The following is a 16,314-nucleotide window of genomic DNA, read 5'->3' on the forward strand; positions in this document are numbered from 1 at the left end:
GTCGCAATTCCAAAGAAGAACGACACAGTCAGGATGTGTGTCGACTTTACAGACGTAAACAAAGAGTGTCCTACAGATTGTTATCCTACGCCTCGGGTGGACGAGTTAGTAGACAGAACAATAGGTTTCAAAATATTCTCTTTCATGGTCGCGTCCATGGGATACAACCAAGCCGCGATGCTTGGCCTAGATCAGGAGAAGACAACCTTCGTAGTGGAAGGTGGTACCTACTGTTACACAATGATGCCCTTTGGTTTGAAAAATTCCGGGGATGCATTTCAAAGGTTGGGAGAAAAGATGTTCGAAGGCAAGATTCGGAAAGGGATTGAAATATATATCGACGACATGGTGGAGAAAAGTATGTCGGAAGAGGAACACTTAGAAGGTCTCCAGGGGACTTTTGGCATACTACGGAGGCATAAGATGAAACTCAATCCCGAGAAGTGCACGTTTGGGGTAACTTCAGGGAAATTTTTGGGTTACGTAGTCACTTACCGTGGAATAGAGGCAAATCCTAAGTAGATTTGATCACTAGTAGAAATGCCATCCCCTCAAAATGTGAAGGAAGTACAGAGGTTGGCTGGAAGGGTCACGACACTTAATAGATTCATATCCAAGTCATCGGATAAATGCTGACCACTGTATCGTTTGCTGAGGAATACGCCCGATTTCCAATGGACCGCAGAGTGTGAAAGTGCCTTTCAGGAGTTGAAGAGTTACTTAGGAAAGGCACCCTTACTGTCGCGACCGGAACAGGGGGAGAAGTTGTATTTGTATCTGGGAGTCACAGAGTACGCAGTAAGCTTAGTCCTTGTGCGAGTTGGCAATAAAGTTGAAAAGCCAGTTTACTTTCAGAGTAAAACATTGCTGGATGCTGAGACTCGATACAGTAGGATTAAGAAGTACGCTTTGGCTTTGATATTTTTGGCACTAAAGCTGAAGCCTTACTTTAAGTCCCATTCGGTGGTGGTAGTAACGAATCTGCCACTCAAGCAAGCTTTGAAGGCAGAGAAGTCAGGAAGAATGTTAAAATGGGTGGTGATACTCAGTTCTTATGAAATTCAATACCCGATCAGGATGGCAGAAAAGGCGCAAGCCATGGCAGAGTTTTTGACAGAATTTCCAGTCGAGGACCCCACTTGGGGAGAGGAGATGATCATGGAATAGGAAGGGGAGATTAGACCCTTGGGATGTGAGGAACGGGTGGAGAGTTTTCGCAGATGGTTTCGCTACAGATACATGGAACGAAATTGGTGTCGTCTTGGTGACTCCTGAGAACACTCGTCTAGAGTTGTCAATGAAATTGGGATTTGCGGTGTCTAATAATGAGTTTGAATATGAAGCAGTGATAGCAAGATTGAATTTGGCTAAAGATCTAGGGGTGAGCGAATTGTCTGTGTACTCCGATTCTAACTTGGTAATTTGTCAGGTGAATAGAGGGTTTGCGGCTCGTTGCCTAAGGATGGTGAGATACTTGGAGGTCTTGCAAAGGAAGGCAAGCAAGTTTAATAAGATCAAGTTTGCTCACTTAGGCCGTCGGAGAGAATAGACATGCCGACGCGTTGGCTTATGTAGCTGTAGTACTTCCTGGGACAGAGGGTCGCTCTATTGAAGTGAGGGTATTGAGCAAGCCAAGTACATCAGAGGAGGAAGGTGTGTGGCTCACCACGGAGAGGGATACGGGGTGGATGGAACCCATAAAGACTTTCTTGATAGGAGTAGCTAGAGATAGAAAACAAGCAAGAAAGGCGAAAGATGGAGCAGGTGGTTCAAAGGTACACCTTGCTAGATGGGGACCTATATAGGAGAAATTTCAGCAGACCACTGTTAAAATGGGTAGGGCCCCAGCAGGCTCAAGAGCTGTTGGCTGAGGTACACGAAGGTGACTGCAGAAGTCACTCGGTCGGGCGAACAACAACCCACCGGTTGATATTACAGGGGTATTTTTGGCCACATATGAAGAGAGATGCCACAGGGTATGCAAAGAGATGTGAGAAATGCTAGAGATTTGCACCACTCATACATTCACCAGCTGAGCCATTGTATAATGTGTTTAGGCCTTGGCCATTCACCATGTAGGCACTGGATATTATGGGGCCTCTACCCATGGCGAGCGGCAAAAGGAGATTTATGCTGGCCCCTACATATTATTTTAGTAAATGGGTAGAGGGTGTGGCATTACAACAAGTTAAGGAAGAACATGTGAAGAAATTATTGTGGGAGAATATCATATGTAGGTTCGGGCTGCCACATACGGTCATCGCGGACAATGAGACCCAATTTATAGGGGGAAAGGTGTGAGAGTTCCTTCAGGCATTCAGGGTGAAGTAGGGGTTCTCCGCCCCCTACAATCCTGAAGGAAATGGGCAGGCAGAGTCATCAAAGAAAATTATAATGTATAATCTAAAGAGAAAATTGGAGGATAGGAAAGGAGCGTGGGCTGACGAACTGAATCACGTGCTATGGGTTTATCGCACAACACCGCGAACGTCACTGCATAAAAACAGAGGATTTAGGACACGCATGACGCCCTAGAATAGGACGACTTCTAACTGTATAAAACTAAACCACGGCTAATTCCTGGTATTAGACAACTTATATCAGTCTATTCATATTTGTTGGTCTTCCGCTGTCTGCTTCCATCTTCAGCATGTTGTTGAGCTACTCCCCTCTCCTTTGAGCTCCTAGAAACCATTTGCCCCCCAAAAAAAATTAACCCAATTTGTTTTCCCTCTTAAAATTTCAGGTTCTCAACAAATACCAATCTCTCACTCCGTCTTTCTCTCACTACGTCATTTCTGCGAAAAGAAGGTAACCACTTCTTCCTTTCTTTCTTTTTTCCATGTTTCGCACTTAAATCCCCAAATTCAACATCACAACATTCACAAAATTAAGCTACACTCTCGATATCCATCAAACAAAAAAGAAAGGGAGAATCCATTCTTTTCTTTTCCCAGCCGTACTACGACTTGCCAACAAAGAGATCCTCACATAGGTGATTCCTTCACTCGGTAGCCACTGACATCACGCTATGCAAAAAAGGCCCAACAACGATCCTTTCGAAAAGGAGGAGGAAGAAGTCATGAGTGAGAAAACATACCCGGGGGATTAGTGCCTTTCTTTTGTTTTGCCGCTTCTCGATGGGGTTTGCTTGTTATTCACTTTTTGCTTGTTCTTCACTAACAAGTTTGTGATGTTTTGATTTAATAGGTTCTTCTCCCGTTGGAATTTTTCTTCAAGTAAAGGCTGAATTTTTCTCACTGCTTCTCCAAGGCAAAGTATAAAATGGTTTAACTTTATTTATTCTTTGTTTCTAAGATTTAACTTTAGAACTAGGAAGTGTTGAACCGGTCGAAAATGGCTCTAACATCCATGTTAAGTCTGGAACAATCATTGTGAAGCTTTTAAGTGGAAACGTAGGAAGTCCAATGTTGTGAAGATTTGAAACAACCTGTCAAGCTTATGTCAGAGCCGTTTTTACTGACAAGCTTTTAAGTGGCTTTGACTTAACATTTTGGAACAATCCTATTTCAAAAGATTTAACAAATGATTGTTCTCTACCTCTTCCCCATACGTTATGAAGATGGGTATACCAGAATTTTAAGTGGAATAGGGAAAGGAGTTGAAACCCATGTTAAGAAACTTGAAATTGAGATTAGGGACTTTCAAAAACTGATTGTTACTCGTACACTTGGGCTTAAGAAGCTTGGCATTCCTTGCAAACATAGAAAATTAATATTGAAGTACATCCACAATTAATATTAAGATGACTGCATGCCTGCAATGCTAGCGTCGGGCTGTTGTTGTTTCATGCATGATCAAGTAGTATTTGGGGCTTGCGATCTAAGGGATATTAGTTCTCATTCTATCCTAACACAACAAATTTCCCATACTCGGTAATTTCCACAGGCAATTCAATATATAACATGTTCGCAACACATTCTAACCATGCATGTTGAATTGCTAACTCTCATTGATTTAAATAATTAACATAAGCATAATGACCTATCATACATTGCAGGTACTTATTTTGCTGGTAGTCATCCCATTAATCATTATTATTCTTAGATGTATACCACAATTTCAAATTATATATAACTATAAAAAATTCAGAACATACTACTTAGCTACTTGTGAAATTGGTGGGACGTCTTTGAAAGATTCATCCTTACTGGATAAGAAAGAACAAATTACAAGAAAACTAAAAAGCTAGTTATCACCAAAAAGCCCATTGACGAAAAAAAGATGAGACTATAAATCCATATATAGAGCACCTACCCCCTCCTCTTCTTATAGCAAGCAGAGAAAGTTTGCGAAATTTAGGATCTTAGTGGGACTATATTCAACATGTGTTACAGGGAACATGTTGGGAAAGCTAAAAAAGAACCAACAAGAAAAACCCACCCAAGAACAAAATGATAGTGTTAGAGTTCAAATCATTGTTGAGTCAATATGACTCTGATGGAGATGGCTGTATAAGCAAACAAGAGCTTAAATAAGCTATCGGTGCTCTTGGATTATGGTTTGCTGAATGGAAGGGTGCAATGCAATGGGAGTAAAGTATTCTAATGTGAATGGCAATGGATACATTGATGATAGCAAAATTGTGTATCTCATAGCTTTTGCACAAAGTGAATTTGGCTTGAAAATTGTAGCTTATTGAGCATCATGAAGCTGCTTACAATATTCTATCTTTAATTAGGCTATTCTCTCTATCACATTTTTTTGTGTGATAAGTAGTGTTTGATTGTGAAGAGATAAATTTAGCTAACGTACTTGCGTGGTTCGTATAATTTTAATCATCTTCATGCAATCTATATTTATCTAGTTTTTGTTCTAACTTGCAAGATTAGTTTTTATGCATGATTGACATTATTATAGTGATCATGTGTTACTATTCTGGTTTTATTTAATACAACCAGAATTGAATGTCATGTACCCTATAGGGAAAACAAAAAAAAAAAAAAAAAAAAAAAAAAAAAAAGATTGGAGGCTAGAACTTAATATTCTGTACGAAAAATGAACTATACATTCTAGTTTCCGTAGAAACAAATATATTTGTTCCTAAAGAAATTTGTTCTCTTACTCCGCAGTAGACATGTTATCCATGAGGGGAAATCTTTAAGAAAAGTGTATGTCCAATGATTCGTGAAGTTGTAAACCTGCTTTTGTTCTCTGTTTCTGTTTATGTTATCTGTATATATGGGGTTTTGCTTGTTTTCCTTATTTGAAATTTCAAAGCTTGAAACTTTTATTTTTGTTATGGGGTTTGCTTGTTTTTCTTATTTGAGTTTTCAAAGCTTGAAACTTTTATTTTTAGTTTTTAGTTTAACAAGTTTGTGTTGTTTTGATTTAATAGGTTCTTCTTCAGTTGGAATTTTCTTCAAGGAAAGGTTGAATTTTTCTCACTGCTTCTCCAAGACAGGGTATAAAATGGTTTAACTTTCTTTATTATTTGTTGTGTTTCTCTTATTATTTTATGTTATTATGTCGTTGGTATTATTGTTTTTATCCAATGGTATAAGTATAAGTATAGTTATGAGTTGTACTTTTTTTTTATACCATATTTTTTTTTGTCGGTCTTTAAGAACATCAAGTGCATGGTCGATTGAGTTAGCTATTTTTCATTGTTTGGATATTCAGACTCTACTGATTTACAATATATATCTATAGATTTCAGTTTGAGTTGGACTAGTTTATTTCAAAATTTATATTTTCAAATAACCTAATTTCTTGTTTGTAAATGATATGACTTCTTTGGCATTAATTGGTCTTGGCCATAGAGAATAAGAAAGTTGCTATTAACATGAAATCACCAAGTGTCACACACACACACACACACACATATATATATATAGTCCCGCTCCCAAACGGATGTATGTATACGGACTTGGCAAAAAATAAAGAATATCACGTGAGAAAGAAAAAAAAAACCCCCACCACACTACAACTTAAAACCCCATAAATAAAAAGAGAAAAAAAAGGAAATAAGGAAATAACCCACTTAGTATTCTCTCTCCTTCAGTCCTTCGTGACTCTCTCTCTCTTCCGTTATTTTTTCTTCTACACTATTTTCTCTCTCGTCTCTCTCACTGTTTAGTTTAAAAAACAAATGTACAATTCGAGACCAGTCGTTGATTTGTTCTATAGTCCTGTTACTCCTGATGGATTCTTTCTCATCAGTTCCATCAAAGATTCAAGTCCGATGTTGAGGAATGGAGAGAAGGGAGATTGGATTGGAGTTGCTGTTTCGATACTAATGCTTTACGTGCTGCTTCTGGGTCAGCTGATTTTACTGCGAAAATATGGGATGCATTGACTGGTGATGAGTTGCATTCATTTGAGCACAATGTCTATTCCTCTTCCAACCAAATCAGGCATGTCATAATTGAGTGTTTAGCCTTTGAGTAGTTTGAGATTGGAATTAAATGTCCATTTTTTGTTCTTCTGTTTCTTTAGGCTCTCAATCCCTGGTGGAATAATGTTCAATTTATGCAACATCCTAGGTATTTCTGTCCGAAATACAGAGAGGAGGCTAGATTGAGTAATAGGATACTACAATGTTGTCAGACAACTGAAGAGAATGAGAATAGTCGTCTTAAGGTTGACAGGAGCCAGTCAAATGGGTTTCAAATGGGTTAGCAGATGGAGATATGGTTGGCCGTTGGTGTGTGTGGAAAGATGCTCAATGGCCATGGAATTGAGTACTCTGACTATTAGGATTCCAAGTCCACTAGTGTTATTGAGAGCTTGGCCATAAAGAATGCGAAAGAGCACTAAAATCTTAGTAGCTTGACAAATGCCATGCACCAATTTTGGGCTGCTTATCTAAAAACAACAGGTGACGCCATGGAGTTTTCCATAAACTTGTGCAGGTTCATAGTTTTCTATATTGTTTTTGTATGTAAGTTTGTTCATTGATATCTTATTGCCAAACAATTGAGTTGTTCTTATATATTATTTTCCATTGATTATGCTTCATTCGCTTGAATATATTGATTTGTAAGACTTTAACAATGGGAGTTATTTGTTCTTTTTCTGTCTGTCCTTTTTTTTAGGACTTCTCTCTAGAGATTTCATTCTAGACCACCTACGCAAATCACATTCATTTATTGGCCGAATAATACATAAAAACTGAACGCAACTACCTAGCAATGTCTATCATTGTTCCTCTCTTTCCACGCGCTAGGGCTCTTGTGAGTTGTGACTTGGTAGATCATCTCACACCTGCTCCATCTTCTTGTAGAGACTGGTCCATTTACAAGGCTTCAAGTCTTAAAGAGTTGAGGGCATAAAGGGATTCCCAACCTTTTACTAATCCATTACCAGTTTGTGCAAATACGTATCAGCTTAATCAGGCATGTCATAATTGAGCACAATGTTAACGCGTTCAATGTCTATTCTGCTTCCAACCAAATCTGTTGCAACGAGCATTCGTTTATGATCCTCCTTGAAACCTTTGTAACGAGTCAACCTTTCTTCCTTAACATGGTTATTCCAGCTTGCGATGTCCAAGCAACAAGCACAATAAAAAAGAAACAAAATACTTAAAAGAAGATCCATGCACTCTTCAAAATACACCCCTCCCAGTATCCTTTAATATGTAAACTTCAAAACTCATCCACTGATTGTTCACCCAAAGAATCATCATATGTTGCATCTTCATCTATTGCATAATCGTTGTATAATGAAGATTGTTCACTGGTAGTCAATTAACACTATAATAAGTATGTGGTTCTTTTACAAAACAACAACAACAACAACCAGCGAATAATGCAAATTTAATTTTTTACTGATTTATGAGCTCTAGACAATTCCTTGCATCTTTGTCGCATAAGGAAGACTGTGCACTGCAAGTCAATTACCACTATAATTATAAGTATTTGGTTGCTTTACTAAAAAAAAAAACAAATAATGCGAGTTTCTTACCGATTTATGAACTCTGGACAATTTCTTTTATCATGAGTCACTCCAACCTGGTTACAACCATTGCATCGTCTGGCTTTATTTTGTTTCCCCTTCCTGAGTGCTTTCTCTTTTCCCCTTTTAAGCATTTTTCCGCACCCTTTTGCCCTCGCTTGACTTGGTTCACAGTAATTATTTTTTTCAGGCACTCCTAAACATGCACCAGAACCAAGATTTTGACTACCTTCATCCAGCAGTGCTGTTGCACTTGTACCACAACTAACCAAGCTGTTAATATTTTTAAGTGCACTACTTAAAATATCAGTAAATACTTTAGTTGCTTCCTTACTTCTAAGGGCATTATCAACTACAAGTGTAGACATGTGAATTAATTCACTCCGCTTCATAAGATACGATTTATCGTATGTTATCTCAGTTCCACCATCATCAATGACTATCCCTGTCTTTGCTATTTTACACCAACGCGTTAAAATGTAATGGTCCGGCAACTTATCAAAATCATACATAATTTCCCGCACCCTAGACTTTTCTGCCATTTTTCTTTGAACTTTATAAACTCGACAACTTTCATTCTCACTAAGAAGCTCAAATCTATAACTCAAACTCTCCCACAACTCGTCTTGAAATTTAAAAAACATCTTATGTGTATAAACTTCAACCATGTGTACCAAAAAATTGTGGAGCATTTTCATTTTTGGTTTTTCAACCATATCTTTATTATCCGCCATTAGCTCTTCGTGGCGTTGGCACACAAGTCCCCTACCAAACTGAACCATAAAATCTACCAATGGATTTTCTTTTGAAACATACCTTTTGAAGAATGAATGGGCACTTTCTGCTCGTTGGCTACTGGACATGCCAGCAGAAAAAATATGATTCACATATGCAGGCACCCATTTGGATTGGATATCATACATTGAAAGTAGCCACTTATTTTCATGTAAGCCACTCCTCTTAACCAGATCCGTCCACTTCAAATCAAACACTTCCTTCGTCTCGGATCCCCATATGCAGTTTGAGAACTCCCCATAGTACTCAATGTATTTAGCTGTATCTATTTTCTCTGAAAACTTCATTAGTATGTGCCAACTACAATACCTGTGATAGAATATACAAAGGCTTTCAGATAATGCGAGTTTCGAAGGCATTCAGATATTTAAACAAAATGCATGCATAGTCTATATATACTTTCCACAAGATTCAAATATCACAATATCAACAATTCTTACAAAATGATTCAAACTAATGCAAAATACAAAATGCATGCATAGTCCTTCATCTTGAACTTTTTGTTCATTTTCTTTGAAGTATCAGATCATGGAGTAGCATGTTGTTTTGTTCAAATTGTTTAACGAGTATGTACTTCTCTTCCCAAAAAACTGAGTCCATTACTCGATACTGCAAAGTTGTATTAAAATAAATGCAGTCGCTTATCTCAAATCAATAGAGCTCAGTTAGGGAATCAGTTTTTGGAAGTCGGCATATAATTGTTGTTCTTTAAAATTGCTAGAAGCGACAGCATCAATGGTACCTTCATCTGTGAATTTCAATGCAGAAGTCTCAAAAACCCAATCAAGATCAGTGTTTGAACTTTAAAGGGCAATTTAAATGACTTCTAACTAAAGATCAATGTAGAAATGTCGAGCATTATACATCCCCAAATCGGACATTGTGTCCAAGCGATGATCTTGAAGCGAGAAATAGGAGAATATAGAAATCAAAACAAACTTAAATAAGCGAAGTGCAAGGACTAGGAAGTTTACATCATCAAACTGTTTTATTTCATTGGCCTTACGAATAGAAAAAGCTACCTTGAGAAAGCTTATTTCAATAACTCTGCATGGTATCTGATTGTTGGAATCAATTTGTTATAAAGCAAAATTCATTTCTTGGTCCGATCGGTGACATAGTTCTTGGAATTTATTAGAATCTGTAATAGCTAGGGCTGGCCTAGCCATCCTGCTTTCAATGTCTTGATGCGATGTAATCTGCCTTGATTTAAGGGTGCATTTTGTATCTTAGTAATTAGTTTCCACCAAGCAAAAAGAAAAAAAAAAAAAAAACAAGAGAAAGTCACTGCGCTTGTTTTACGGTATATGTTGTTATCACTATTTATTGCTTCACCTATTTGCACTAATGATTAATTGAGATAAATGAAAACTGGATCATCTTATGATCATGTAGCAATGGTCACCTAAGCTAAATGACTCAAAAGTCATGGGACATAAAATGCGCTGGCAAACACCTGTCGGTCAAAAGTACATCAAGAAAGGTTGTATATCTTAGCACGCACTGATAATTTTTACTTCTTGTCTTGTTCCTTGCTTCCTTTATTATACTTCAAAAGATTATTGTAGCATATGTTTTAATCTTTAAGAAGAACAAACATTTTGCTAGTAGATACTGAACTTTCATAAAAAATAAATGCATACAAATAAGTTTCCATGTTATACCTCCTTCTAACCTCATAGCTACCTAATACTTTATTTGCAATTCCATCCAAACAGTAGGTAACTCACAAGAACTACACATAGATACACCACAACGTCACAAAAACATAGGAAAGAGGGAGAAAGAGAGTATACCCTACATCAATGAATCCCAAGATCCCAAGTTCCACAAGATACAAAATGCATGCATAGTCTATAGATATGTTTCTGATGACCTAGATGGACATGCTTTAACACGTGAATAACTATAAGCATGTAATATGAAATTCTGAATATCAAAACCCTATAACATGAATCCAATGACTTTACATCATTCAAAATACTAATTTAAACTTGCTAACAACGTAACTTTATAATACCTGTGAAAAGTAGTTTGAAGCGTCTGAGAAATTGCTTTTGTCATTGCTGGATCTTGATCTGTTATAATCATCTTCGGGGCCTCACCGGGCATAGCTTCTAAAAATTTGTTGAATAACCAAACAAAAGATTCCGTAGTCTCATCACAGAGAAAAGAGCAAGCAAAAAGAACGGTCTGACCGTGATTATTAACCCCGAATAATGGTGCAAGTATCAACCCATACCGATTGGTATTGTACGTAGTATCAAAGATGACAACATCACCATAAAACTGGTATGCTCGTCTAGAGGTCGCATCTGCCCAAAAACAATGAGTAATTCTCTGTTCATCATCTGCCTCAATTTTATAAGTGAAAGAATGATTCTTTCCATGCTCCAATTTCATATACTCATGAAACATATCTCCATCATGTCCCTTCTTCTTCTTGCGCCTATCCCTTTTCTTATTGTTTAAATCTTTTTGCATGAAACCGATATGTTCCATCCCTCCAGATTGCACTCCAAGAAGGCTAAATTGTTGATGCTGCGGTATATTTACCATGTCAAACTGTTGTGTTAAGCACTTTTGGGCATCAGAAACACCACGATGAGATCTTAGAAATTGTACTCTACTAGGGGTTGACAACGAGTGAGTATGCCCTTCAAAGAATACACTAACTGCAAATAGACCAGAATTTAACTTCACCACTGCAATTCTTGCTTTATAGTCTTCTTTTATAATGCCCCGACTCCTTTTTGTCGCAATGTCTGCTATCACTGTACTTTTGACTTCTTTAAAATAGACATACTCCTTCCTTACGATTTCATCATTCGTTTTTCTCTGAGACCAACTTCGAATACTAAACCCAGCTACTTTTGCATATGCATTGTAAAAATTCTTAACAACATCAAGTGATTCAAACTCTTGACCCTTTTTAGGCTTGAGATCATGTGGGACTTCAGGACAATAAATCTCAACACATTCCACAGGCGCACTAATAGTCTCCACATCAAAATCTTCATTCTCCATTTCAATATCGTCTGACAAAATTCTACCAACATCACAAGCTTTCAAACAATTAAAGCACAAAATAGAACTGCACGTAGTCTATTTTTACGTGAAATTTATATGGCGGAATATGATATGACCATCCTCTATTCAAATTATTGAATATGATATGACCGTGATATTAGTTTTGTGAAATCAGTTGTATGTCACGGTGTTCACGGGTCAAAAGAAAATTAACGGTTAATGACTATGTTATTTGAACTTGGCACAATATAGCGCCAAATATTACGTGTAAAGAGAACACAAAAGAAAATAACTAGAAAGTTTATAGATACTTACAATTGAAATAAGTTCTTAAAACTAATTTAGTAAAGGTTGTAAAGTGGTAGTAACATGCCAAGTTCTTCGGCAACTCTTCAAGTTATTCGGCAACTCGGCAAGTAACAGTAATTTTATTTATTTATTTATTTATTTTTTTTTTTAAAGGCTATGAAGAAAAAAATAAATAAAATGGACGTGAGAGAACCAGGAGAGGACGTGAGGGAAAAGAGAAAAAATTGGAAGGAGAGAAAAGAGTGGAAAGAGAGTCACGTAGGAGTTGAGGAAATATAGGATATATTATTATCTTTTTGGTTATTTCATTTTTTTTTTTTTCTTTTTTATTTATGGGGTTTTAAAATGTAGTGTGATGGGGTTTTTTTTTTTTTTTTTTTTTTCTTATTCTTTATTTTTTTCTTAGTATACGTACATCTCTCTCTCTCTCTCTCTCTCTCTCTCTCTCTCTCTCTCTCTCTCTCTCTCTCTCTCTCTCTATATATATATATATATATATATATATATATATATATATTGTTGTTTGCATTGTTACTGTAATTGTTCCAATCTTGAGCAAACTATTTAGACTTGGTAGGTGGGTTCTTGGGGTGCTAAGTGTGTTAGGAGGCAGAAAGGAATTTGAGTACCACTTTCTATGATATATACCTTTCCTAGGTTTTAAGTTGAATACTCTTTTTGAAATCATACTAATATTATATATGTTGATGTATTTATCTAGAAAATGTCTTCAATGCTTCCAAGTAAGAATGATAAGAGCCCAAAACTGTAGTTTTAACCCCCTAACAATAATACTTTTAGACCAATTATGCAAGTAATAAATAAGAGTTAATGCTGATTACGTGCTTTTATGTATTTCAGGCATTGGAGTCAATTATGTGCATAAATGTGTCACTTTGCAAGATAAAGGAGCAAGGGTTGGTTGCTAAGAAGTTCTGTGATTAAAGGCCAAGATTCAAGGAGAAAAAGCCTTTTTAAACCCCGGTCAAAGCTGAAAAGTTAAAGTCAATGTAGATAGAAACATGGCACAAAAGTCAGCAGACCCTCGGAATTGGGACTACCTTACGCCAAAACGACCAGCTCGGAAAGAGCTTTCCAATGATCTCAGCCTTAACCCAATCAGAGGAGCAGAAGTGGGCAAAAAGTTTGTTGAAGCAAAATCTAGCTGAAAAGGCCTCTGTAGACTGAAGAAATTGGGTTTTGGGCTTGATTTTTCTGCCCAAAACATGGCTCCTCAGCCCATGCACGAAAAAGTGGATCTTGTCTTCTCCATTTCAAGACACAAGACTTAACTCTTAAAGAAGCTAGTTTTTAGGTAGCCATTAGCCAATAATTTTAGATCTAGTTTTAGACTTCATTAATTAGTTTTCAATAACTTGTTTTAGATCTAGTTTTTTACATTACATTAATTAGTTTTAGAACAAAGTAGATTATTATTTTAGAATCATATTTAGTTTTATAATAAAGTATAAGTTTTCATTTCAATTTAGTTCTTGATTTCATTCTTATTTAGAATTAGTTTGTCATCATTGATAATTAGTATTCATTATCTTAGTGCTAATTTAGTTTCAATTCTTGTTTAATTCGATTGAAATCATTACTATTGTTGTCCAAATTAGATTTATAAGTTAATCCTTTATATCAATAATGGGTTGTTCTATGAGTTCTTGTTTGAGAAATGATAGCGTAATGATTCAAGGCTAAAACCTCCATTAGAAGGGGTTGAAGAAGCCTTGATAAAGCTTGATTTTTGTTAACGTAGAATAGTTCGTGATTTTCCATTCCATTCTAGAAAACAATTAGTTCACCATGAGAATGGGTTTGATTGCTTTACATGCTAGTTATTATTTGGTAGAGATTGCCATGAATAATTAGGGATTAGAAATACTATTTTGTTATGCGAAAGCATTGAAAGTTGGATCACAACGAATCTTCGCTAATTAATTAAGTCGAGTTAAGGTGGAATCAATCACCCCTAATTCCTTAGCATATAGTCAAGTTTAGTATTCCGTAGTTGAATTATCATATCTTGTTAGTATAATTTCCATCGTAGTATAATTTCCGTCCATACTCTCATTGACTTTGATATACCGATAATCTTAGGAAATGCTAATTCTAAAGAACTAGGAGTGAAACAAATCTTCTACTCCAACTCTATTGCGATAGCATTCGAGAGTAGAAAACTTTGATAATTAGTACACAAAATAGTTCTAGTTTTACTTCCGTTTGAGTCTCGTTACTTATGTGTAGGTAAAACTATCATTTTACATTATTATCAAATGGCGCCGCTGCCATCTTAGTTCCCTTTAGAATTGTTTTTGTTAGTATTGTTAGTCTTCCCAAAATCCTATTAAACCCACCCACCCTTGTTTGTTTCTAACAGTGATTTTTTGGTTCAGAACTAAATTTTTTCAAAGAACAAGCCTGAGCGCGCCCCGCGCCCTTACAAGGCTAACTTTGAGCGCCCCTAGCGCTGAAGCGCCTGGAACTCGACTTGGACTAAAGCGCGACCCGCGCCTTACCAAGACTAAATTTGAGCAACCCCCGGCTGAAGCACTGGAACTCGAATTGGACTTAAGCGCGACCCGTGCCCTCCCAAGGCTTAACCAGAGCGCATCCCGCACCCTATTATGAACCGCTCGATTTCCACAGGTTAGTTCAAACTACCATTACTTCAAGTTATTCAGTGTTCTAACTTGTTAAATACACTGAGCTCGCGTATACAAGACGTTATTCATAAGCGAAGGAAGGAGGCATTCAGGTACTTCTTTCTTCCACTCCTCGCATCTCCTGTTAGAGGTTTATACTAGCATATCAGGATTGTTTTGAGTGTTGTCGTGTTTAGTTAAGATTGGTCTTAGCCTTGCATGAGATTAAGGTCAGGCAGAAGAAAAATGCCTAACGTAATAAACCGACAACGTCAACAAACACGCCTTTCTAGTATACCACTCACTACACCTCTAGCTAGCATACCACACACCACACCTAAAATAATGGCTAAAGAAAGAGAGTCTCCTCTCTCTGACTTTTACAGAGCCTTGAAGGATAGCCCAAAATCTTGCATCGTTCTATCAAACCCAGTGGGGGATTTCCGAATCCCCCCAAATATATTTAATTTGTTACCCGTTTTTCATGGGTTAGACCATGAAAAACCTTATCAGTACATGCGTAGGATTGACCAAGTCCTTACTACATTCCACCATCCTACGGTTGGTGCTGAACAAATTAAACTGAGGGTGTTTCCTTTCACCTTAGCCGATAAGGCGGCGTCTTAGTTAACTGCCAAAGCGCCTAATTTTGTGGACTCATGTGCTAAACTTGTTCAACTATTTATGGAATATTTTTACCCACCACTGAAGACAGATGAAATGATTTCTAAGATTCATTTCTTTCGACATAATCCTCATGAATTATTTTTAGAGGCTTGGAATCGTTTCACCGATCTTCTTATAGACTGTCCACACCATAACCTCGCGAAAGACACGTTAGTTCGTGCCTTTTTCAAAGGACTTTTACACCACCATAAAGAAGTCCTTGATATAATGAATGGGGGTATTTTCCTCAGTAAAGGAGCCTCAGAGGCTTATACATTTTTAGAAGATCAAACAAAGCGTAATAATAACTGGGGGGTAGTGACGATATCTCCGGCTCCGCTAGTTCTTCTACAACAGTTAAGGCTGCCGGTATGTTTGAGATGAAACCCGATCCTGAGCTTAAAAATTTAATCGAATCTCTCACTAAAAAGGTGGAGGCTATTTCTGTTCAACAAAAACATATGCCCGTCATGAATGTCAACTCCAATCCATGTAATTTATGTTTGAATCCAGAGCATCCCGACTCCTATTGTCATCTCGCCTATGAACAACAATAATCACAACAAGATAATGTTTGTTCCATTAATAGCGAACCTAACGCACCTTGGCGACAAAACCCCAACTTCGGTTGGCGAAATATTCAACAACCTCCAAGGTTTAATAACCAGAATGTTAGGCCAACAAACAATTACAACCAATCTCTACCACAACAAGGACAAGGTCAGGGTAATTTATAACAATAATAATTATAACAATAATAATTATAATGCTAATAGAGGTATCGTTCCGATAAATAATAACTATCAAAATCCACCCATTAATAATCAATGTGACATAGTTCCTGTCACACAACCTATAGCTAACACTCCTCCACAACCGGATCGTTTCGCGCCTTTATGCAAACCTAACAACAGATTTTACAAGCCATCCAACTTTCCTTACAGCA

The 16,314-nt window shown here is 37.1% G+C and overlaps 1 protein-coding gene across 1 annotated transcript; it reads right to left on the reverse strand.

Moving 5' to 3' along the window:
* Positions 1–11,183: 11,183 nt before the first annotated feature.
* On the reverse strand, positions 11,184–11,742 carry LOC147494096 (protein FAR1-RELATED SEQUENCE 5-like). The gene is made up of 2 exons (XM_086568029.1): positions 11,272–11,742; positions 11,184–11,189 (listed from the first exon to the last, which is right to left on the reverse strand). The coding sequence occupies exons 1-2, from the start codon at positions 11,740–11,742 to the stop codon at positions 11,184–11,186; spliced, it is 477 nt and encodes a 158-aa protein (XP_086424155.1).
* Positions 11,743–16,314: the final 4,572 nt, after the last annotated feature.

The sequence above is a fragment of the Coptis chinensis genome, chromosome 6, assembly GCF_015680905.1.
Source record: "Coptis chinensis isolate HL-2020 chromosome 6, ASM1568090v1, whole genome shotgun sequence".
NCBI classification, from domain to species: domain Eukaryota; kingdom Viridiplantae; phylum Streptophyta; class Magnoliopsida; order Ranunculales; family Ranunculaceae; genus Coptis; species Coptis chinensis.

Coding starts and splice junctions, on each gene's coding strand:
- LOC147494096 (XM_086568029.1), bottom strand. CDS start 11,742: ATGGAGAATGAAGATTTTGATGTGGAGACTATTAGTGCGCCTGTGGAA.